The sequence below is a fragment of the Microcebus murinus genome, chromosome 4 (genome assembly GCF_040939455.1).
Source record: "Microcebus murinus isolate Inina chromosome 4, M.murinus_Inina_mat1.0, whole genome shotgun sequence".
In the NCBI taxonomy this organism is placed as follows: Eukaryota; Metazoa; Chordata; class Mammalia; order Primates; family Cheirogaleidae; genus Microcebus; species Microcebus murinus.
Genome location: NC_134107.1, coordinates 87,949,216 through 87,975,445, shown reverse-complemented (window position 1 = coordinate 87,975,445; position 26,230 = coordinate 87,949,216). Strand labels below are relative to the sequence as shown.

Here is a 26,230-nt window from a genome sequence, read left to right as displayed (position 1 = left end):
GGAAAGAGTTTCTCAACATCGGATTTGGCAATTATTTCTTGGATATGACACCAGAAGCACAGGCAACAAAAGAAAAAATAGTTAAATAGGATTTATGAAATTCGAAGTTTTTGTGCACCTAAGACCACTATCAACATAGTGAAAAAGCAATCCATGAAATGAGAGAAAACATTTGTAAATCGTATATCTGATAAGAGATTAAAATCCAGCATATATAAAGAACGTTTACAACTCTACAACAAAAAATCACCAGATTAAAAAATGGGCAAAACACTCTGGGAGGCCAAGGCAGGCGGATTGCTTGAGGTCAGGAGTTCGAAACCAGCCTGAGCAAGAGCAAGACCCCATCTCTACTATAAATAGAAAGAAATTAATTGGCCAACTATTAAATATAGAGAAAATTAGCCAGGCATGGTGGCGCATGCCTGTAGTCCCAGCTACTAGGGAGGCTGAGAAAACAGGACTGCTTGAGCCCAGGAGTTTGAGGTTGCTGTGAGCTAGGCTGACCCCACGGCACTCACTCTAGCCTGGGCAACAAAGTGAGACTCTGTCTCAAAAAAAAAAGGCAAAGAACTTGAAAAGACATTTCTCCAGAGAAGATATGTTAATAAAAATGGGCAACAGGCCGGGTGCAGTGGCTCACGCCTGTAATCCTAGCACTCTGGGAGGCTGAGGCGGGCGGATTGCTCGAGGTCAGGAGTTCGAAACCAGCCTGAGCAAGAGCGAGACCCCGTCTCTACTAAAAATAGAAAGAAATTAATTGGCCAACTAATATATATAGAAAAAATTAGTGGGCATGGTGGCCCATGCCTGTAGTCCCAGCTACTCTGGAGGCTGAGGCAGTAGGATTGCTTGAGCCCAGGAGTTTGAGGTTGCTGTGAGCTAGGCTGATGCCATGGCACTCACTCTAGCCTGGGCAACAAAGTGAGACTCTGTCTCAAAAAAAAAATGGGCAACAAACAGGAAATATTCCAACATCATTAGTCACTAGGGAAATACAAATGAAAACCACAAGGACGTAATACTTTCCAGCTATTCTCAAACAAACAAATAATCAGAAAATAAGAGCTGGTAAAGATGTGGAGAAATTGGAACCCTTATATATATTGCTGGTAGGAATGTAAAATGATGCAGCACCCATGAAAAACAATATGTTAGTTCCTTAAATAGTTAAATATAAAATTACCATATGATCCAGCAATTCTACTTCTGGGTATATACCCAAAAGAATTGAAAATAAGAAACTGAGTAAATATTTGCATACCTATGATCACAAAAGCATTGTTTACAATAGTCAAAAGTTGGAAAAAAACAAGTGCCTACCAATGGATGAATGAACAAAATGTGGCATATATTAATGATACATACAATAGAATATTGTTCAGCCTTAAGAAGGAAGGAAATTCTGACACATGCTACAACATAGATGAGCCTCACAAGATGTTTTGATAAGTATAAGCCATTTGCCAAAGGACAAATACTGATTCCACATATATGAGTCTCTTTGTTCAAGTTGCTATGTATTTCTCACAATTCTCGAGGCTAAAGTATCAGATCAGGGTGCCAGCATGGTCAGTTTCTAATGAGGTCCCTCTTCTGGGTTGCAGATTGCTGACTTCTAGCTCTATCTCTACATGGCAGAAAGAGAACAAATTAGCTCTCTGGTCTCTACTTATAAGATCATTAATCCCAATCATGGGGGGACAATCCTCGTGACCTAATTACATCCCAAATGCCATACTTCCAAATACCATCATATTGGAGATCAGATTTTAACATATGAATTTGGGGGGGGGGTCACAAAAGTTCAGTCCATAACAATGAGGTACCTAGAACAATCAAATTCATAAAGACAAAAAGTAGAATGGTAACTGCCAGGACCTTTGGGTATGGGAAAATAGGGAAATTATTTATTAATGGGTATAGAAAAAAATTCTAGAGATGGATGATGGAGATTATACAACAATGTGAATATATTTAACACTACTGAACACTTAAAAATACTTAAAATGGTAAATTTTATGTTATGTATATTTTACCAAAATAAAAAAAAAAATCATACTGGAGGTCCTAGCCAATATAATAAGGCGCAAAAAAGAAATAAAAGCCAAAAAAGAAAAAAATACTGTAATACTTACAAAGTGACTGTCTATATAGAAAATCCCAAAGAATCTATAGAAAAGCTCCTAGATCTAATAAGTGATTTTAGCAAAGTCCCAGGATACGAGGTCAATATAAAAAATCAATTATACTTCTATATAATAGCATTGAACAATTTGGAAATTAAAATTTTAAAAACTGCAACTTACAAATTACTGATGTATAAATCTAACAAAACATATGCAAAACCTGCATGATTATATAATTATAAATTGTCAATTTACAATAAAAAAATCTGTATACTGACAATTAGAAAACACTAATGAAAGAAATCAAAAAGACCTAAACAAATGGAGAGAGATATCACGTTCACGGATTGGAAGAGTCTATGTTGTTATGATATCTAGTTTTGCCAAATTATTCAACAGATTCAATGTGATTCCTATCAAAATCCCAGCAAGATTTTTTTGTAGAAATCAATAAACTGATTCCAAAATTTATATGGAAATGCTGACTCAGTCTTAGGCCATCTACAAGCTCATCCATAACCATGGCTTTAATTACCACATCTACCAAATACATATTTTGAATATAGCCTTTACTTCTTTAACAGAATCCTCATCTAAGCAAGTTTCAAAGAAGGAAGCCAAGTAAAAACATATTTTTACAAAAAGGCTGATTATAAGAAGTAACACTAGCACTCTGGGAGGCTAAGGTGGGAGGATCACTCAAGGTCAGGATTTCAAAACCAGCCTGAGCAAGAGTGAGACCCCATCTCTACTATAAATAGAAAGAAATTAATTGGCCAACTAATATATATAGAAAAAATTAGCCGGGCATGGTGGCGCATGCCTGTAGTCCCAGCTACTCTGGAGGCTGAGGTAGTAGGATTTCTTGAGCCCAAGAGATTGAGGTTGCTGTGAGCTAGGCTGACACCACAACACTCATACAAGCCTGGGCAACAAAGTGAGACTCTGTCTCAAAAAAAAAAAAAGGCAAAGAACTTGAAAAGACATTTCTCCAGAGAAGATATGTTAATAAAAATAGGCAACAGGCCGGGCGCAGTGGCTCACGCCTGTAATCCTAGCACTCTGGGAGGCCAAGGCAGGCGAATTGCTAGAGGTCAGGAGTTTGAAACCAGCCTAAGCAAGAGCGAGAGCCCGTCTCTACTAAAAATAGAAAGAAATTAATTGGACAACTAAAAATATATAGAAAAAATTAGTGGGCATGGTGGTACATGCCTGTAGTCCCAGCTACTGGAGAGGCTGAGGCAAAAGGATTGCTTGAGCCCAGGAGTTTGAGGTCGCTATGAGCTAGGCTGACATCATGGCACTCTAGCCCAGGCAACAAAGTGAGACTCTATCTCAAAAAAACAAAACAAAAAGAAGTAACAGTAGTTTGTTTAATAATAAAAAGAGTATTTCAGAGAACATGCTAGATGATACAATCTAGGATACTAAGGGAAGGAGTATCTTTGTTTCAGTGATAGCCATGGTTATAAGTGATAATCTAAAATACCCACATATTCTAAATATGACTAGCCAGATTGGGGAGAAATCTGGCTGAGTACCTTAGTTATCACTGGCCTATTCTCTGAAGCCTGCCACTAGGCTTATTGAGGACCCTGTTTCAGACACTGCCTGCCTTGTGTTCAGAGCAAGATCAAAGGCTCCAAATGACTCCTAAGAAATTAGTGCAACAGCTGAGAAGGCTGCTATTCATGTAGAAACATAGAGTGTAATATAGGTGTGAGGGTACTATTTAGTTTGTGGTTTTATGGTTTACATATATACATCTCATTCTGAAATGATAAATTGGCTACAAAGAATATATACAAATATCTTTTAATTTAGTTAGCAAAATCTAGCCTAAATACTTTTCAATGAAAATGAGGAGTTTTTAATTTTTAGAGCTGGTGCATTATAAAAGACTCTGAAATTTGGCTTAAAGTCACCATGTTTACCAAATCACACTTCAATCCATTCTCAGACCTATAATTGCTCTACCTTTGAAATCAATAAACTGAAATATTTCAGTCCCTGACCGGAACTTCCTTCCTTCGTGGTCTCTCAGTACCTCTCACCTACAAACTGGCAACACCACCAGATTCCTCCCTAGCACCCATTTTAAATAACTAGTGAGTCACTGGGTCTTGTATATTCTACTCTAATCCATTCTATTCTAATATATTTTATTTCCATTACCTTACTAGTAACCTGCTAATTGCCTAATCTAATGGACACTATTGTGTCTTATCCTTTCTACAATATTTAAAATGTTCACCACACCTCTTCAAACCTGAAACTCTTTTGCTTTCACTTTAATGATAATACTTTTCTCTTCTTGGTTTTCTCCTTTCTACTTTAATCATGGTTGAGTTTAGGTGTCACTGTTCTGTGTACCTATTGTACCCAAACATATCTATATCAGATTGCATTACAATTTCTGGTTTAGTTTTTTTTCTGCCAGTGTCAACTCAAGGACAGGGATGGCATCTTTCACGCTGTAATTTTAGTTCCAATAGCAGGCACCTAATACTTTATAGTGACTTGATTCAGGACATACATATGTAACAAATGAAAATTAAGGGTCAGATTTTGTAACCATATAATTTTACTAAAGTACTGTTAAACTGTGAGGTCATATGGGGGATATAGATAGACTCCAAGTGGTTTTATTGGTGAAATTTTATCTCACAAGGAAAATTCACAAACAACAACCATCAAAACATACCTAGCCACTGTTGCTGAGATATTTCACACCAGTATTTTCTCACAGAAAGAATGTCTTTGAGCAGGATGTTGCTATAATCAGCTCCATAAATGGCACCATTAGATGAATCTTTCACTGTATCCATGATATAAATCAAGAGTTCTTGACATTTTAGCCTAGGTGCTCCTGTTTAGAAATAAAGTAAACAAACAAATAAGTACATATAAATTTTAACAAAAATAAATTAAGGACACTTGGAATAGCAACTATTTAAATAATTCCATTTGGGAAGTAACTATTAACTATCCTTTTTCTCACAGAGCAGAGATTGGCAAACTATGGCCCCAAAACAAAATCAGCTAGCTGCTTATTTGTGTAAATAAAGTTTTACTAGAACTCGGTCATGTCCATTCATTTACTTATTGTCTATGGCTGCTTTTGTGCTAAAACAGCATAGTTGTGCAATTGAGACATAGACAACTGTATGACACATAAAGTCAAAAATATTTACTATTTGGCCCCTTTACAGAAAAAGTTTGCTGACCTCTATAGGAATATACAGCAAAAACAATCATTCTTTAAAAAGTCATATCCTTCATAAATCACAATTTCTGGCACTATGCCAAACAAGATCCACAGTATCTTGGCAATCTCTATGAAGAATGAATTTATTAGAATAACGTAACATTACAGGAGAATATTTATCCTTAAAAGTAAAATTACTTCCAAGTCCTATAACAGCACTTATGGCATACAAGTATGTAAGGGTGTAATTTTAACAGTATATTATTTATTTGTGATTATAAAAATTTAGCATTGATACACATATATTTTGAAGGCAACTAAATTACATTTAAAAATAATTTAATCATTATTTTCAGCAAAGCATATTGATATCACAGCTGAAATGTTATCACATTTCAGTATTGACTTAATCTTCAAATTGAATGTAACATACTTATTTTTTTGTAACATACTTATTGTTATAAGCTATGAGCAGAGCACAACTCATTATGTAAATCACAATATATTATAGATTAGGATTTTCTTATGGTGAGACTAGTTATTATACTCAGAAGTATCAATGGTAAATAAACACTGACATATACATTGACATAACTACAGAATCAATACAAAATATACACTGACATAACTACAGAATCATTTTTTTACCCCAGGCTTATTTCATAATTTTAGGCATCTGACCAGTGATTAAACATACAACTATATACAATAACGACAATGTACAAACATGATCTTCTACTATAACATCGTGTACATTTCTCTCTTACAGTCCTTGTAACATTTTCTCTATAATGTCCACTGTATTATTAGATCCTTAAGGAAAGGAATTAATCTCTATATCCTCATGGAAAGCCCAGTGACTGCCCAGATAGTAAATGTCCAATAAAAATGTGTTGAGTAACTACATAAATTAGTATTAGGACAAAATCATATTTTCCTATGTCCTTTTTCCCAATCTATTTCTTTCCTCTGCCAAATTTGAGAAGTGTTTTAAGAATTATGCTGACGCCGGGCGCGGTGGCTCACGCCTGTAATCCTAGCTCTCTGGGAGGCCGAGGCGGGCGGATTGCTCAAGGTCAGGAGTTCAAAACCAGCCTGAGCAAGAGCGAGACCCCGTCTCTACTTTAAAATAGAAACAAATTAATTGGCCAACTGATATATATATACAAAAAATTAGCCGGGCATGGTGGCGCATGCCTGTAGTCCCAGCTACTCGGGAGGCTGAGGCAGGAGGATCGCTTGAGCCCAGGAGTTTGAGGTTGCTGTGAGCTAGGCTGACGCCACGGCACTCACTCTAGCCTGGACAACAAAGCAAGACTCTGTCTCAAAAAAAAAAAAAAAAAAAAAAAAAAGAATTATGCTGACATTTTTCTTTCCAAAAAATTTGTCTTAAAAGAACAGCCAAGTTGCCTGAAGAGACTTTATGGAACCTCAATGGAACTTAACATTTTTCACAACTAGGTTTTACATTCTCTAGGCTCTGTGCAAAAGCAGACAAATGCTAACATAAAGGAATGAACAATATTTTCTTACTTGTTCCTTCCCAGCATCTACCTTTCACCTCCTTTTTTTCCTAATCTATCTTTCATACCTTGGATACCATTGCTAAGCAAGCCTGGCAAAGTCTGAACATGTGTGTAAATTCCCATCAACCCTCCAACCTTTTGAAAAAAAACAAGTGAAGAAGTGAGGTGAGGTAATAGTAACTCGCCATGAGGTTAAAGACGTTTAGGTTACAAAGTCAAACTTGAAAGAAAAGGCAGCCTTAAATAAAAACACCACTTTTCAACTATTTAAATGATCTTTCGGGGCTTCTGAGGAGTCGTGAAAGGGTGAGGTTAAGCTTCTGAGAGGGAGGCACCAGTGGCTGGACTCAACCTCGGAAGAATCTTCTGCTGACCGTCAACTTTGCCTGGAAAAATGAATCATTCTCACCATCACCCAACAACTTCAGCCTCACACTCCCATGGTGGAGGAGACAGCAACATGATGATGATGATGCCTATGACCTTCTACTTTGGCTTTAAAAATGTGGAACTCTTGTTTTCTGGTTTGGCAATCAATACAGCTGGAGAAATGGCTGGAACTTTTGTGGCAGTGTTTTTACTAGTAATGTTCTATGAAGGACTCAAGATAGCCCGAGAGAGCTTGCTGCGTAAGTCACAAGTCAGCATTTGGTACAATTCCATGCCTGTCCCAGGACCAAATGGAACCATCCTTATGGAGACCCACAAAACTGTTGGGCAACAGATGCTGAGCTTTCCCCACCTCCTACAAACAGTGCTGCATATCATCCAGGTGGTCATCAGCTACTTCCTTATGCTCATCTTCATGATCTACAATGGGTACCTCTGCATTGCCGTAGCAGCAGGGGCTGGTACAGGATACTTTCTCTTCAGCTGGAAGAAGGCAGTGGTAGTGGACATCACAGACCATTGCCATTAATGTCAAACTCCATGGCGTGGTCTTACTGATTGCAATGGGAAGCAGTTCAGGACTGGAAGATGTGATTCCTGGTTCAATCGTCCCTTTTTGCTCTTGTCTCTTTACACACACACACACATACACATGCCCCTGCTCAACAGAAGTTTAGTTTACAGTCTCTGAGCTAAAGTGGTAACCTCCTAAACTTTTTTCTAATAAGCTGAAATTCCCATATCTCTTGAGGAGAAGCCACCCATAAGATGTCTTTTCCTCCCCCATCATTCTAGATCTAAGTTATATGTTCTTGTCTAATCCAGGTAGCTTTCTATTCAATGACTTGATCATCTGCTTCCTTTTTAATCTTCTGGATTTTGTTAAACAGACAGTAAGTGAATTTGGTGGTTTTTTTCCCTGTGTGAGTGATGGAAAGGGATTAATTTCAGCCAGGATTAATGGCAGCTGAGGGAAATTCTTGCCCAACTAAACCCAGAACTCAAACTTAACATTAGAAAATAAGGTCCTGTCCTTGGACTTAATGAGTGGGAGATACATTGTGCCTTTCTCTAGGTGTGATGTGTTGCACCAAAATCTTTGTATTGTGCAGAAGAGTGGTTTGAGACTAAATACAGGGCTAGAGCTTGCAGAGTGTGTATTTTCAAATGGCTAACTCATCAACATGTGTTCCCACTTAACATTTTGATTAGAATGAACTTGCCAGTCCAAAAAAAAAAAAAGGCCGGGCGCTGTGGCTCACGCCTGTAATCCTAGCTCTTGGGAGGCCGAGGCGGGCGGATTGCTCAAGGTCAGGAGTTCAAAACCAGCCTGAGCAAGAGCGAGACCCCGTCTCTACTATAAAATAGAAATAAATTAATTGGCCAACTGATATATATATATAAAAAAATTAGCCGGGCATGGTGGCGCATGCCTGTAGTCCCAGCTACTCGGGAGGCTGAGGCAGAAGGATCACTCGAGCCCAGGAGTTTGAGGTTGCTGTGAGCGAGGCTGACGCCACGGCACTCACTCTAGCCTGGGCAACAAAGCGAGACTCTGTCTCAAAAAAAAAAAAAAAAAAAAGACAATCAATTTGAGAAAATAGATATTTTAAAATAAAACCATTGGCATTTTACTTTGAAAAAAATGATCTTTCATGGATAATTTCACCTACTCTTCTTGGAAGCCAACATACTGACATATTTTCAAACGTAATCTCTATTGTTAATTTTGCAATTGAAAGGTTTTTTCACTACAAGGCAAAATTACTATACAAGCTGCAAGCTTTTCTGATGGGCTACAAAACTGGCATGATATATTTCTCACTCACTCATCAAGTACATATTAAGATTCTAATGTCATTAGCCAACAATATTTTACTGGATACAAGGCTACCACACAGAGCAAAAGCAGGCACAGGGTATTTCAGTGTAGCTTTCCTTTGTTTCTTCTGGAGTCTCTGACAAGCGCTGCGGCTATCAACACAAACTGACATCTCAGAGGAGGTGGAAAATTTGCTAAACCATTGTTCTTTAGACTCTCACGTCACCATTCTGAAACATCATTCACTAATAACCTGCATGCTTCTACAAAATGTTTACCAACATTTGGGCTTTCCTGATTCTTAAAATAAAGTTGGTATCACAAAGCCACATTCTTATCTGTGAAGAGGTCCCCAACCTATGGTGAGATATATAATTATTTCATTATATATTACAATGTAATAACAGAAATAAAGGTCACAATAAATGTAATGTGTTTGAATCATCCCAAAACCATCCCCTACCCCACCCCATCCCACCCCCAGTCCATGCAAAAATTATCTTCCATGAAAACAGTCCCTGGTGCCAAAAATGTTGGGGACCACTGGTACAGAGTCTAAGCCCAGGAGGCCCTAAACAAACATTTCTGCTTCTAGCTTTTCAATACTGTGTAAAGCCCACTTCCTTACAAAGGCTTACTAGGATCCTGTATTTTGGTCAAAAATATCAGCTCTTCAAAATATCAACTGTACAAGTTAAAGATGGGAGTTATTTGGCTTATTAGGAGCAATAAAAAAAAAAAGATCTGGTTGTTTTTCTCCCTTCAATCATAGTAAGCACAATGTTAATTAAGATTGTGGGTTTTAGCAGGGTGTGGTGGCTCACGCCTATAATCCTAGCACTTTGGGAGGCTGAGGCAGGAGGATTGCTCACAGTCAGGAGTTCAAAACCAGCCTGAGCAAGAGTGAGACCCCATCTCTACTAAAAATAGAAAGAAATTAATTTGCCAACTAAAAATATATATATACACACAAAAAACTAGCCGGGCATGGTAGCGCATGCCTGTAGTCCCAGCTACTCAGGAGGCTGAGGGGAGCAGGATTGCTTGAGCCCAGGAGATTGAGGTTGCTATGAGCTAGGCTGACGCCACGGCACTCACTCTAGCCTGGGCAACAAAGTGAGACTGTGTCTCAAAAAAAAAAAAAAAAAAGACCAGCTTGAGCAAGAGCGAGACCCTGTCTCTACTATAAATAGAAAGAAATTAGCCAAACAACTAAAAAAAAAAAAAGAAAAAAAGATTGTGGGTTTTGACTGTCAAGCAAGCTAATTTCATTTTACAATGAATTAGTAAAAGTATAGAATAAAAGATATGCAAGTACTGCTCCACTCTGTATCAACCAGAATACACCTAAAAGATGGAGGCCCACCACTTGAGAGATATAATCAAACTGAAGAATATTCAAAGGAGAGTGGCATTAAACATAGGTTACATAAGCTGAAAGAAGTAGTTCTATTTACTTTAGAAAAGAGGACTCAGAGGAAATTGAGTGGCTACCTTCAAATAACTCAAAGGATGTCACATTGAAAAAATGATTAGGATCTTTTTATATCATCTCAGAAGGTAGAAGCAGTAATAAAAGAAGACAGATTTTTAATACTCTTAATGCTATGTAAAGATGGAAAAGCAAGCCTCACAGGTATGTTTAATCATTAAGACTACTTCTACCTAAGTGCTAGGAATGTATATAGGGGATCCAAGACTGGGTAATTAAAATAATAATTTTTAATTCCTTCAAATTTGAGATTTTATCATTCTATGCTTGCCTAAATTCCCCCAAATACTTGAACTTGTAGTATTAAAAATTGTTATATACTTTGAGATGATACTCTGCCATTTAAAAAAAAATTGTTATATATACCAGAAATTAGTGTTAGCATTCAACTTTTATCTTACCATATTCAGATCAAACTTATTCAACAAATAACCTCTTAAGTCATATATTTATAATATAAAGTATCACTTACTTTTATTAGCACATTTGATGAAGTATTTGACCAAACTACTGATTTCTTGCATCTTTTTCTGCCTGGAGGCTTGTGTTGAAGCTGATACATTTGGTTTTGCTGTTCTCAGACATTCTGTTTCTTTCTGAATATATTTCTGTAAAAATCTTCAAGAAAAGAAAATGCAATTTCAGAAACTCATTAAATGCTTAAATTATTAAAATAATTTCAAGAAGTCCGTCATGCCATCACAAAGAGCCTTTTTTAAGCCACATTACTTTGATCAATATACTGGCTAAATGAAACAATTAAATGTCTCTTTCCAGGCATAACTCCTACAACAATTTAAAGTCTCTAAAGTCTGTACAGTTCCTGGAAAAAAAAAAAATAAATAAATAAAGTCTGGTCTGCAAAGCTTTTAATCTTCCATGATTTTCTACTGCTTTACTGCCTGCTTTCTCATTTTATCATTAAAAGCTAAGAATGTTAGTAACGGCTCTCAATCCTCTTTAAACTCTTTCTGTTATTCTGTATATCACCAACCTCTTTCCGAGGCAGTTGGTAATGTCTCTAGGCAGGTAATGAATCCTGCCTAGAAGATATTCATGACCAGCCAGGAGTATGCCAGGTGCATATATATACTTGGCCTATCTGATCAGCTTATAGAAAATAGTATTCATTAAAACAGCAACTTAAAGTAAATAAATAAGTAAAATAATACAAAATAGTATTCATCTTCAGGTAATAACTGTACTTGTGGTATCTAACATAAACTATAAACTAAGTAATCAGAGAAAAGGAGTATGCATTTTTATCTTGTTTGTTTTTTTTTGAGACAGAGTCTCACTTTGTTGCCCAGGCTAGAGTGCGTGCCATGGTGTCAGCCTAGCTCACAGCAACCTCAATCTCCTGGGCTCAAGCAATCCTTCTGCCTCAGCCTCCCAAGTAGCTGGAACTACAGGCATGTGCCACCATGCCCAGCTAATTTTTACATGTATATTAGTTGGCCAATTAATTTCTTTCTATTTATAGTAGAGACAGGGTCTCACTCAGGCTGGTTTTGAACTCCTGACCTCGAGCAATCCACCTGAATCGGCCTTCCAGAGTGCTAGGATTACAAGCGTGAGCCACCGTGCCCGGCCATTTTTATCTTTTATGCATTCAAATCAAGCTAGTACCAAAAGGAGCTAAAAAATAACATAGATTATCTGTTCTTAACACTCAAGGACAACTAAACACTTCCTCTTGACTACAAATGTTTCAAGTTTATTTAATACTCTAAGTATTCTACCATAATTTAAAATATTTTATTCATCTTTCCTAAGCCTTACAATCTATTTCTATTTATAAATGGACTTGATAGTTGAAAATTATGTCTCAATGTAAAAATTCATCAACTTTGTTTGTCACTCCTGTCTAACAATCATCTTTTCATTGCTTGAGGTTTTTTTGTTTTTTTAACCAAATTCATGTGGACATATTCTCATCTTTTATTTGTTTTATTGAAATTTAACACATGGAAATTACTTATAATAAGAGCAACATTTAAAGGGGTCAAAGGAATAATTAAACATTGATTATAACTTAGTATTTTTCTCTAATTTGAAATAGTCTTATGAACTAATTGATATGAAAGGAATTCTTTCTCAATCTTGACTGAAATGTGTCTAAGACATTTTACTGAACAAATTATTAAAATTTTAAGCTCTCTATATAAATATCCTTCAAAAATTATGTTTTGGATAAATATTAAGTGCCAACTTCATATGCAAGGCATAACAATATACAGGGAGCAAAAATAAATAAGACTTGCACACAAAAATAGTATCATAATAGAAATCAAAATGAAAGAGAAAAATAAAGACAGTTAAAATAAATTAGAATAGAATACCTAAAAACAGCATCCCAATTTAAATATTTTCCTTGTTTGGAATCTGAATGCCGATCTAAATATTTAACTGTTTCAGGATCTCGAATCAGGTGCTTAAATTTCTCAATTTCTTTCTGAAAATGAAAAATAAACAATAATGAGTTAATAATCACACACTTGATTCAAGGAAAGATTAAATTTAAGTAATTTACTACCTTTCGTTCTGTAGCTCTATCATGTTCTAGTTGACGGCAGCAAACAAGCAGATCATTAAGTGCTAGACTCATGGTTCAGAATTTCAGGATACATATCATTACCTATAAAATATATATAAAATTATTTTAGACCGTGGTATTAATAGTTAGATCTAACTATACAACCAGAGGTACACTATGATCAAAGGCATGTGATTTTTCTGAACATTTTCATATTTAAAATGAGATTTTCTTAAAATACATCAAAATAATGCTCGAAAACACACAAATGTGTGCTTTGTTTGCAGTAGCAGAAAAAAAAAAGAAAAGTCTAATTTACTTTATTGCTCTGACACCTAAGAAACATGACATTTAAATTGACACATGAAAGATAAATAGAAACCAGCTAGGCAAAGAATAAGGAAGGATTTAACATTGACAATGAACTATTTAGAAGCACCCTTGCTTGTATGTAGTGACTTGTCATTTTGTTCAGCCAAAACCTTAAATTACTTATCTTTGCCTAGCACTTTCATCTCAACTGGCATTAAGGTTCTCATTTAATACATAACAATAGGAGGAAAGTCACATTCCTGCTTTAAAAGGAAATTAAGCCAGGCTCAGTGGCCCATGCCTGTAATCACAACTTACTGAACATGTGACACATCCAGGAAGAGGCAGCCCTAAACTTGACCTTTTTTTCAAGCTGTGACTTTTGTGAATTTGTTTTTTCCTCTACAGTTTCTTAAAGACTACTCTGAAGAAACCAAAACAGTTCAGTATTATCCACATAAACAGAAGATGTTCAATCACTGATACACGCAAACAATATTTACCATGCACCTACTGTGTCTGAGGTATTATGTCAGGGATAGCTAGATAAATAATGAACTAAATAGACACAAATCCTATCTTTATGGAGTCAAATCTAGGGGAAGAGGGTGACAATAAACAAGTAAACTGATAAATCAATGTGTAATTCCAAATTGTGATATATGCCTCAAAGAAAACAAAAATACAATAATAGAAAATAACACTAAAGAAGATCGTTTTAGATAAATTGTCAGGGAACATATCTCAGAGGAGGTTATAATAAAGCCAATATCTGAGTGAACTAGTGCCAATCATAGAAATTACTAGAGGACCAACATTTCAGGGAAGAAAACGAGCACAACGAAAGGGTCCTAAAATGGAGAAGAGCATGGTATGTTGGAGGAACTGAAAGAAGGCAAGATACTATAGTCAACTGTTGACTATAGTCAACTAAGAGTTTCATTAGATAAAGATGAACTCCATTTGTATAATCCAGACTATCTAGGTTCCACTCCCAACATTCAACTGAAACCATACAGATTTCCTAACAGCCTCTGAATTGGCAAATCCAATGTCCCCTTTTAGATCTCAATTAAGTTGATCCTTTTGCATAATTTGGCAATGCTTACATCCCAACTTCCTAGAAATAACTCTACCTTTAGTATGCCATACTTTTCTTTTCTTTTTTTTTTGAGACAGAGTCTCACTTTGTTGCCCAGGCTAGAGGGAGTGCCATGGCATCAGCCTAGCTCACAGCAACCTCAAACTCCTGGGCTCACGCAATCCTGCTGCCTTAGCCTCCCAAGTAGCTGGGACTACAGGCATGCGCCACCGTGCCCAGTTTTTTCTATATATATTAGTTGGCCAATTAATTTGTTTCTATTTATAGTAGAGACGGGTCTCGCTCTTGCTCAGGCTGGTTTCAAACTCCTGACCTCGAGCAATCCGCCCAACCTGGCCTCCCAGAATGCTAGGATGACAGGCGTGAGCCACGGAGCCCAGCCAATACTTTTCTAGTAGTTAAGAATGTGGGCTCTGCTGCAAGTTTTTGGTGTTTAAAGAATTAAAAAAACAAAAAAGAATGTGGGCTCTGTATTGGTTCAAATCCTGATCCACCCACTTACAAGCTATATAACCTAGAGCAAATTAGTTAATCTCTCCAAACCTAAGTTTCCCAATGACAAAATGAAAAACAATATTAGTACCGTGTTTCCCCAAAAATAAGACAGGGTCTTATATTTATTTTTCCTCAACAAGACACCCTAGGGCTTATTTTCAGAGGATGTGTTATTTTCCCCTCAAAGCCTCAGCTGGCAGCAAGCACAGGATGGCCGGGACCTGATAGGGGGAGCCCATACCTTTCTGGTCACCTCTGGGATGATAGCTGTCACAATGGGGCAGATGAGAAGGGCTGCTCGTCTTTTTTACCTCTCCCCCACGAAATGCTTGGGTTGTGCAGATATGCTGTGTAGCCAGGCCCATCACTAGGTCTTATTTTCGGCATAGGGCTTATATTGTGCAAATGCTTAGATTCTGCTAGGGCTTATTTTATGAGTAGGTCTTATTTTCGGGGAAACACGGTACCTACCTTCAACAGTTGTTGTAAGGATTCATACACGTTTAAGACACTGCCTAAAAATGTTGACAGCAAGTGTGCAATAAATGTTAGCATTTTTCGTATGCCCTTCCTTTATGACTTTCATAAGTCTCTTTTGATGGTGGTTCTTCCACCCACACCTCAAGAACATCCTTGTCTCCTTGGTATCCCTTCCTACGACTTCAACACACTGAAAATGCCCAATATGTTGAGAGAACTCCCAAATATATTTCATTCAATGCCACACCTCACTCTTGAGCTTCAGGAACCTTCTACACGTTGTGACTCTATACTCATATTTCCTTCTGTCTGGAAGGTTCCTATTAATACCATCCTCCAGCGCAATTTAGACACTGTGTACAGCGAGACCACACAGCTAACAATCAGAATTCGAATCCTGTGATTCCAGAGCCCATACTCTTAAGGGCTGTAGTTTAAATCATGAGGCTGTAGTTTAAATCTCAATAAACGCTCGCTGATTAAAAGTACTAATTAGGAGAGACAGATCAAAAGATGACTAGTCAAGTCGCCCGGATAAATCTGAACCCTAAGGTGACAGGAGAAAGGGACGCGTGGGAGGGAAGGTTCGATTCGGGGCATTTACAAGACGAAAGTCATTGGCTAAATCCGCTACGCACTTGGAGAGAGGACAGGAGAGGCCGAAGAGGACCGGCGGCCAGGAAAAAAGGGGATGAAGAGAGGAGTCAAGAGCCGCTCTGGAGGAGTAAGATTGGGCATCTGGGGACAAGGACAAGTGACTGGGTCGCGCACGACTGAACTGTCCAAAGCAGAAGCCACTGTTAGGTTCCGCTCCCCTACCGTTGCACTTGGACGGCGAAAGTGGGATCTCGGGAGGCGGCGGTGGCTGCAGCCCAAATCCCCGTTCCTCTCGCCTTCTGCGGCGGCCGGAGTCCTGTCAGTCACGCACCTTCAGAACCCTGTCAGTCACGCACCTATTCCCGCTTCCGGTTCAAACCAAGCGTCACGGCTCGGCGTCGGCCTTGGGAGGAAGAAGTAAGGCAGAGCAGCTGCGCTGCAGTCTGCCCATGCGCGCCTGCTATAGATCGCTCTCCTCAGCTCACAATACTCGCTCGCCCAAAACATTCGGCTCATCTGAGGAAGCGCGCCTGCGCCCTACCCACCAATGGCGAGCGACCTTGCTTTTGAGGGTGGCCCTCCGGCTCCCGAGCTTGCTCCCCGCCTCCTCACCCTCCTCAGCCCCACCTCTCCGGCGCTGAGGACGGAAATGACGACAGTTCCGAGGGGAGCGGAGGCGGGTTTCGTTTCGGCGCCTTTCTTTCTCCCGCAGAAGCGATTGGTTGGCGTGGAGCGAAAGAGGCGGGACAAATTGCCGCGGGTTCAGTGCCGCCACTGGAACCGGGAGATGCGGCTCAGGAGCTGTCGCTGTGTTGGCTTTTACCTGAGTCTCGTTTCTTATTGTGGTTCCTTCTGCGGTTTCGATCATGTTGTTACCCTCGGACGTAGCCCGGCTGGTGTTGGGTGAGTGCGGACACGGGAGGGAGGGTTATTGGATCAGGCTAAACAGAACGGAAGGACCTTTGGAGCCAAAGGTTTCCCCTAGGTGGGGAAGCTTTAGGGTTTTGCCTCCCCGCTTCCAAGTTCAGACTGGCGGTAATTCTTCGTCTCTCGGAGGCTCTGGGCAGTTTAAGCCTCTTTGTATGTGGATGCTCCTCTCCTCAGAGGCTGCGTGGCGAGGGGAGGGCCAGAGAGAAGCTCCGAATGGAACACCTGGGGCCCGGATTCAGAGGGCAAGGCAGGCCTGCGTACTTAATTGGGACCCCTGAAGGAGAGTTGTCTTCATGACGGACGGAGTGCGTGTTCTTCGGCGTTGTGCGCACTTTCTCTTGTCAGTGCTGGGATCAGAAAAGGACGCATTAGGACTTCCTCAGCCACTCAGCTTTGTAGAAAGACGTTCCTGACGCCCTTCTCATAATCCACCTTTAGAACTACGAATTTGGGACTGGTGCGGGTGATCTTCCCTCTCCATTCTCCTCGCAATACTTCCTTCAGTGTAGAGGTTTGAAATACCAATTGCATATTTTAAAGCAGCAGTTCCTATTCGTTTGATTAGAGGAGAAATGCCTTTCATTTGAACACTTTATAGCCCTAGTTAGTTTTTCCTCTACTTGAAGAGGGTTGGTTCGTGGGCCACTTGTTTGTCAGGGTGTATTGTCAGTGTGGGAGACGGGTTTTGTTGTTGTTTGTCCCCGGGAAGAATAAAGAAGAATGTACTGCGGGGGACAAAAGCCACGTAAAGCTCTAAACCCGAGCCAGGGACTTACAGACATCATATGCGACATCCATAAAAGTAAATGGTAAACATCTGTGATGAAACCTCCTATAGTATCTGCATCCATTACTACCATTACTTTATTGTTTGGAAAACCCATTTGTCTTGTGCCTCTTTTGAACGCCCAGTGCTAAAGTGGTGTTTGTGCAAGGTTCTTGGTAAGCACATTCCGCAGGAAACATTAGAGGGAAATAGTTCCACCATCCATTTGTGAAGAATCTAATGACTTAAGTTTAAACTAATGTTTCATTAATTTTTGGTTAATCTTTTGCCTCCTTTTTCAGAATTGAGTATCAGCAGTTAACTAGCATCTATGTCTTGTAATTGTTATATGTATTGGGCTTATTGTAAACCAATCAAACATTTGATTGTAAACCAGTCAAACTCTCACAGAATATATTGACTACTTTATTTTTTCCTCCATGCATATTTGCTTAAGAATTGAATTTTGGGAGTTCAGTAATCCAATTGCGTTTCAGTAACCATAGTCACATGATTTCTCAGCATCAGTACTATTGACATTTTAAGCTGCATAATTCTTTATTATGGGGAGTATTCGGTGCTCAAATATTGTGGAATGTTTAGCAGCATCCTTGGTCTCTATCCAGTAGATACCAGTAGGACACACCTCTACTTACCCCCTGCCCAGTGTGACAAGAAAAAATTTCCCTAGATAGTGCCAGTATTTGCCCTGGGGAAAAATTGAGCCCCAGTTAAGAAAGTATTAAGAAAGCAATATGATATTCTAATTGGAATAATTCACACCAATTTGTGAGTGTTCTTTCTCCACCAAACCAGCTGCTCCACTTGACTTACTACTTTTCTTTTAATGGATTAAAAATTCCAGAGTCATTGTTTTCTTATCCTAAAAATCTTCATTGTCATTCATCATTCCATTTTCACTGCCACTAATCCTGGCAGTATGCCTCCCATTACTTCTTTCTGACTTTTGTCTTGGCTTCCCATATAGTCTTCTTTGTAATTTATCTTATTTACTGTTATAGATCTTCCTAAAGCATTCACACCAAATCTCCTAGTCTAACAGTTGAAATAAATGTTCACTTACTCAATTTCAAGTTGTACAATACAAGAGTATACAATACACAAAAAGCCTCCCCACATTCACTGCTCTTTTGTTGATGATTACATATCTTATATATCACATATATATCTTATATCAACAATTTTATTATTTGCTCATGATTGTTCTCCTATTAATAACCCCTCCCCATCTTCAGTCTCTCTTGTTGGTCCCTTTTCCTTATCATGTTTTTTAGCAAATCTTTGCCTAATATGTTCCAAACACTGTGCCAATTGCTAAGCATAAGAAAGAAAGAAATTTTTTCCCCTTAATGTTCAAATTATTAGTTTTTTTACACTTAAACACACACATGCACAACACTTTCCTGGACCCTCACCTCATGTTTTATCTAATGCTCTGCATCACCCATTGACAAGATTTATTAAAAGAAGAATGAAATTACACTTAATTACTTTTCTTCACCTTCCTTTTATTATTCAGGATACTTCAGTGTGGCTTCTTTGACTCACTGCTACACTTACACAGCCCTTGCTGCTCAGCTACAGCCAACTGTTTGCCTTGCTGAAATTTTTACAAATATTGTGCAGACCAGAATACATCAAATCATTGTTGATTGCTTCTGGCCCACCAGTTCGGTTTTTTATCACACAAGGTGCTCTAAGGAACTGACCTTACATACCTCTCCTGCTTGATCTCAATTTCTTAACATCCGCCCCATGGTGCAAGCATACCAAATACATATACACTTGTGTGCAGCTAACTTATTCCAAATGATTGTCAGAAAGCCAGCCATCATAAAAATGATTTTTAAGCTGCCTATTGTTTTCACCAAAAACAAAGGGAGAAAAGCAGTGTAATCTTTGATCCAGTTAATTTTACATCTGTGGTGTGATTATCAATGATATGGGAATATTGAAGTAGTGTTATCTGAGATAAAAGATTTCTTCAGGTTCGTATGCTTTCTCATGCTCCAGAGCACAATGCCTTTGGTTTTTTATTTGTATATTTGTTTCTCCTCATAACATTAGTTAGGAAAAGATTAGAAAACTGACTCATCAGCTACAGGTAGAGAGTGGTGAGTTGATTCCCAAATCGCACTTAGGACATTGCCTGAAGTGGGATGACTGTGTCCTTGCCCTTTCCTCTTTAAAACCCTCATGCGTAATGACTTTTTAGGCTATCTCAGTTTTTTTTTACTTGTAGGACCTGGTTAAAGATACAGTTCCAGGTAAAGAGTAGAACATTATAATTTTAAAGTTGGAGAAGACACAACAAATAATTTCTTTAGCCGCTAACAAATACTGGCTGTTATACCAGCACCGAGATAAGCGTACTACAAAGGCAAGTAATACCTGTAAGGAGTATAGGTAGTAAAAGTGTCATACATAAAGGATTCAAAAAAAGGTTCTCTGAAGAAGTGATAGTTATTCTAAACCCTGAAGAATGAGTTGATGTTAGATAGGCTAAGAAAACATAAGCTACCCAAACAAAGGGAATAGAGTATATAATGGCCTTGAAATGAGAAAATTTGTGTATTTGTGGAACTAAAGACCAGTTTGACTGGAAGTGATAGAATGGAAAGCATAAGGCTGAAGAGGAAATTAGGGTGCAAAGCAAAGTAGAGCCTCATATGACATGAAAAATTTAGAATTCTACTTTTTCATTGAGATAAAATTCACATGTCACAAAGTAAAAAATTCAGTGGCTTTTATTTACAAATGTGCAACCATCACCACTAATTTCAGAACATTTCCATCACTCCAAAAAGAATCCCCATACTGTTAACAGTTACTCCCAATTTCCCGCTTCCCCCTTGTTCTGACAACCACTAACCTATTTTCTGTATCTTTGAATTTGCCTTTTCTGGACATTGCATGTAAATGAAACATAATATATGGCCTTTTGTGTCTGACTTCTTTCACATACCATAATATTTTCCAGATTAATGCATGTCATAGCAGGTATTAGTACTTTATTTCTTTTTATGGCCGAATAATATTTCATTGTATGGATATGCCATATTTTGTTTTTCCATTCTTTATAGACATTTAAGTTGTCTGCACTTTTTGACTGTTAGGAAAAATGCTGCTATGAACATTCATATACAAGTTTTGTTTGGATGTATGATACCAGTTGTCTTGGATATGTACTTAGGAGTGGAATTGCTTGGTCATTTTAGAGTCAGCTTGTCAATTTCTGCACAAAAGGCAGTTGAGATTTTGATAGAGATTATGTTGAATGTGTAGGTGAATTTTGAGAGTATTGACTTTTTTTTTTCTTTTTCAGAATACTACAGGGGTACAAACATTTAGATTACATATATTGCCTTTGCACCATCTGAATCAGAGCTATAAGCATGCCCTTTCCCCAGACAGCGCACTACACCCATTAGGTGTGAATTTACCCATCATTCCTTCCTCGTTCCTCCCACCTGTCCGACACCCAATGCATGTTACTTCCCTGTGTGCACATATGTGTTGATCAATTCATACCAGTTTGATGGTGAGTACATGTGGTGCTTGTTTTTCCATTTTTGTGATACTACACATAGGTGAATGGGCTCTAGCACCATCCAGGATAATACAAGAGGTGTTAGTTCACCATTGTTTTTTGTGGCTGAGTAGTACACCACATTTTATTAATCCACTCTTGTATTGATGGGCACTTGGATTGTTTCCACATCTTTGCAGTTGTGAATTATGCTGCTATAAAATTCCAGTCCAGATGTCTTTATTATAGAATGCCTTTTTTTCCTTTGGGTAGATGCCCAGTAGTGGGATTGCTGGATCAAATGGTAGTTCTTCAAGGTATCTCCATACTAGTTTCCATAGAGGTTGTACTACTTTGCCCCACCAACTACTTTGTCCCACCAACAGTGTATGAGTGTTCCTTTCTTTCTACGTCCACACCAACATTTGTTGTTTGGAACTTTTTGATAAAACCCATTCTCACTGGAGTTAAGTGGTATTGCATTGTGATTCTGATTTGCTTTTCCCTGATGATTAGAAATGTTGAACATTTTTTAATATGTTTCTTGGCCATTAGTCTGTCTTCTTTTGAAAAGTTTCTGTTCATGTCCATCGCCCACTTTTTAATGAGGTTGTTTGATTTTTCGCTTGCTGATTTTCTTGAGTTCTATATAGAGTCTAATTATTAGCCCTTTATCAGATGTATAGCATGCAAATATTTTCTCCCATTCTGTAGCTCGTCTGTTCTCCTGATAGTTTCTTTGGCTGTGCAGAAGGTTTTTAGTTTGATCAGGTCCCATTTATTTATTTTTGTTGATGCTATGATTGCTTTTGGGATATTCTTCATAAATTCTTTGCCTAGGCTGATGTCTGTAAGAGTTTTTTCAATGTTTTCTTCTAGAATTCTATAGTTTCATGCCTTAGGTTTAAGTCTGTTATCTATCGTGAGTTGATTTTTGTGAGAAGTGAGAGGCGCGGATTCTGTTTCAGTCTACATGTGGCTATCCAATGTTCCCAGCACCATTTATTGAATAGGGATTCTTTTCCTCAGTATATTTCTGTCTGCTTTGTCAAAGATCAGATGGCTATATTAGGATAGTTTTATATCTCGGTTCTCAGTCCTGTTCTGTTGGTCTGTGTCTCTCTCCTTGTACCCGTACCATGTTGTTTTGGTTACCATAGCCTTGTGGTATATGGCTTGAAGTCTGGTAAATTTATGCTTCCCAATTTGTTCTTTTTCTTAAGGTTGCTTTAGCTATATGGGGTCTTCTCTGGTTCCATACAAAGCGTAGAATTATTTTTTCTAGGTGCTTCTCACTGGTCTCCAAGCCTTTCTGGGCTTAATCCCCACTACTGCCTTTCTCCTTTCAGTTCTGCTCCGCAACCTCTTCTCATGGAGTCTCCTGTAGGTTCGGGCTCCATTCCTTCATACCCTCATCTGATCTATATTTGTCTGTCTGTTTGTTTTTTCTCTTTCATCTAAAATTTCTCCTTCTTACAGAGATGCTGTGGCTGGTGGTATCTTTGGTCTGCCATCTTGTCCCCATCTTAACTTTTTAATAATATTAAATCTTTTGATACATAAGCACAACATGTCTTTCCATTGATTTAGGTCTTTAATTTCTTTCAGTGATAATCTCTCTCTAGTTTTTAGTGTCCAAATCTTGTACTTCTTTTATTAAACTTATTCCTAAGTATTTATTTCTTTTGATGCTATTGTAAATTGTTTTCATAATTTAATTTTTTGATTGTTCATTGCAAGTGTATAGATAGAAATGATTTTTTTATATTCATCTTGTATCCTACAACCTTGGTGAAGTTATTTATTAGTATTAATAGATTTGGGGGGGGTTGGTGGATTCCTCAGGATTTTCTATGTAATACTCATATCATTTGCAAGTAAAAGTTGTTTGATTTTTTTTTTTTTTTTTTTTTGGATGCTGACATTCCAATCTGGATACTTTTTATTTCAGTTTTTTTCCTAATTGCCCTGGCTAGAACTTCCATACAATATTGAATAGAAGCGGCAAGAGCAGACATCCTTGTCTTGTCCCTGATCTTGTGGGGAAAACATTGAGTCTTTAAGTTTTGAGTATGATGTTTGTCGTGGATTTTTCTTAGATACCTCTATGAGGTTGAGAAAATTTCCTTCTATTTCCAGTGTTTTTATCATGAATGAGTTTTGGATTTTGTCAAATTGTTCTTCTCCATCTATTGAGATGATAATTTGGTTTTTGTCTTTTACTCTATATAGTATGTTACAGTGATTTATTTTATTTTATTTATGTATTTATTTTCTGAGACAGAGTCTCATTTTGTTGTCCGGGTTAGAGTGCCGTGGCATTAGCCTAGCTCACAGCAACCTCAAACTCCTGGGCTCAAGCAATCCTACTGCCTCAGCCTTCCTGGATAGCTGGGACTACAGGCATATGCCACCATGCCCAGCTAATTTTTTCTGTATATTTTTAGCTGTCCAATTAACTTATTTCTATTTTTGGTAGAGATGGAGTCTCTCTCTTGCTCAGGCTGGTCTCAAACTCCTGAGCTCAAATGATCTGCCTGCCTTGGCCTCCCAGAGTGCTAGGATTACAGGTGTGAGCCACTGAGCCCGACCGATTTATTTTTATTTTAACCCACCAACCTTACATTCCTACATAAAATCCCACATGGTCATGGTACATCATCATTTTTATATGTTGCTGAATTTGGTTTGCTAGTATTTTGTTGAGCATTTTTATGTCCGCTCATAAAGAATATTGGTGTGCAATTTTCTTGTAATGTTTTTCTCTGGTTTCGGTATCAGGGTAGTAACTGGCCTCAAAGAATGAGTTGGGAAATTTTCTCTCTACTGTTTTTTTACAAAGTTTATGAAGGATTGTTGTTAACTCTTCTTTCAGTGTTTTGTAGAATTCACCATTGAGGCCATTTGATCTTGCACTTTTCTTGATAAGAAATTTATTACAAATTCAGTCTCTTGGTATAGGTCTAGTCAGATTTTTTTTTTATTGAGTCAGTTCTGGTAGTTTTGTGTCTTTCCAGGAATTATTCATTTCACCTAGATTTTGTAAATTGTTGGCTGTTCATAGCATTCATACAGCTGTTCATAGCATTCCTTTACATTTCTGTTTATTTCTATAACGCTAATGGGAATGTCTACTCTTACATTCCAGATTTTAGTAATTTGAGTCTTTTTCATCATCAGTCTGGCTTAATGTTTGTCAGTTTTATTGATATTTTCAGAGTACCAGTTTTTGGTTTCATTAATTTTTCTCTGTTTTTACTTACTGAATTTATTTCTACTATAATATGTATTACTTTCTTCCTTCTGCTTTGCTCTTTTTTTAGTTTTTTAAGGGGGAAAATCGGTTTATTGATTTAAAATTTTCAGCTTTTTTAATATAGGTTTTATGGCTATAAATTTTCTACCATGCATTGCTTTAGGTGCATCTCATAAGTTTTGGTATGTTGTGGTTTTGTTTTCATTTATCTCAAAATATTTTCTAGTTTCCCTTTTGATTTCTTCTTTGACCCTTTCATTTAGGAGGGTCGTATTTCCACATATTTGTGAATTTCCTACACTTCGTAATGTTATTTCTAATTTCATTTTGCTGTGGTTGGAGAGCTTACTCAGTATGGTTTCAATATTTTTAAATTTATTGACACTTGTTTTATGTCCTGATGCATGGTCTATCCTGGAAAATGTTCCATGGGCACTAGAGAAAAATATGTATTCTGCTGTTATTGAGTGTTCTATGGATATGTGCTAGGTATTGTTGATTTACACTGTTGTTCATGTCTTCTGTTTCCTTGTTGATCTTCTGCCTAGTTCTATTACTTATTAAAAGTGAAGTATTAAAGCCTCCAACTTTTTTGTTGAATTGTCTGTTTCTCCCTCTACTTGTCATTTTTTTGCTTCATGCTTTTTGGGGTTTGTTAGGTACATATATGTTTGTAATTTTTATCTTTTTGATAAGTTGGCCCTTTTATTATTACCTTTGTCTCTGGTAACAATATTTGTCTTGGTGTCTACTTTCTCTGATACAAGTTGAGCATCCCTAATTCAAAAATCCAAAATCTGAAATGCTGTAAAATCTGAAATTTTTGACTGCTGATATGATGCTCATTGGGAAATGCTTAGATTAGGGAGTTCAACTATTAAGAGTAAGTATAATACAAATTTTCTAAAGTCCAGGAAAAATAAAACAACCAGAATCTGAAATATGTCTGGTTCCAAGCATTTTGGATAAGGGATACTCAACCTATATTTAACATCTTTAGGACTCACTTGATTACTGACTGGAGGGTGTATCTTTTCCATCATTTACTTTCAACCTGTTTGTGTCTTTGAATCTAAAGTGTTCCTTGTTCATGACATAAAGTTGGATCATGGTTTTTCCTATTCTCTCAATCTCTACTTTTTTACTGGAATGTTTAATCCATTAAAATTTTATGGAATTACTGATAAGGGATAAATTGTATCTACCATTTAGCTGTTTTCTGTATGTCTTAGTTATTCTGTCTCCTTGATACTACTTGTTTTGTGTAAAATTAGTATTTTCCATTTACTATTTTAGTTCAATTTGTTGTTTCTTATATATTAATATTTTTTATTTTTCTGTTATTTTCTTAGTGATTGTCCTGTGGATTACAATTAACTTCTTAAGTTAAAACAATCTTACTTAGGCTGGGTGTGGTGGCTCATACCTCTAATCCCAGCACTTTGGTGGGCCAAGGCAGAAGGATCACTCAAACCCAGTAGTTTAAGATTATAGTGAACTATGATTGCACCATTGTACCCCAGCCTGGGTGACAAAGCAAAACCTTGTTTCTAAAAAATAAAAATTAAAAAAAAAATCTTATTTAGATTAATACCAATTTAATTTTAATAGTGTATAAAAACTTTAACCCTATATAGCT

At 37.5% G+C, this 26,230-nt stretch overlaps 2 protein-coding genes and 1 pseudogene across 3 annotated transcripts in view; 2 read left to right on the top strand and 1 right to left on the bottom strand.

Annotated features, from left to right (window-relative positions):
• ATM (ATM serine/threonine kinase) overlaps positions 1–16,649 on the bottom strand; it is a 127,325-nt gene extending 110,676 nt beyond the window's left edge. Inside the window, exons 1-5 of one of the 2 annotated variants that reach the window (XM_020286674.2) lie at positions 16,312–16,649; positions 13,104–13,205; positions 12,910–13,022; positions 11,040–11,185; positions 4,834–4,998 (exon numbers count right to left, since the gene is read on the bottom strand). In XM_020286674.2, coding sequence (XP_020142263.2) covers positions 4,834–4,998; positions 11,040–11,185; positions 12,910–13,022; positions 13,104–13,175 — 496 coding nt within the window. In that variant the 5' untranslated portion in view covers positions 13,176–13,205; positions 16,312–16,649. The remainder of the gene's footprint in view (positions 1–4,833; positions 4,999–11,039; positions 11,186–12,909; positions 13,023–13,103; positions 13,206–16,311) is intronic. The other variant, XM_076002486.1, reaches the window with a different exon arrangement.
• LOC105876120 (high affinity copper uptake protein 1 pseudogene) lies at positions 7,251–7,782 on the top strand (annotated as a pseudogene).
• A 193-nt stretch (positions 16,650–16,842) lies between the features above and the next one.
• Positions 16,843–26,230, top strand: part of NPAT (nuclear protein, coactivator of histone transcription) — a 39,988-nt gene continuing 30,600 nt past the window's right edge. Inside the window, exon 1 of the mRNA XM_012773727.3 lies at positions 16,843–16,992. Coding sequence (XP_012629181.2) covers positions 16,956–16,992 — 37 coding nt within the window. The 5' untranslated portion in view covers positions 16,843–16,955. The remainder of the gene's footprint in view (positions 16,993–26,230) is intronic.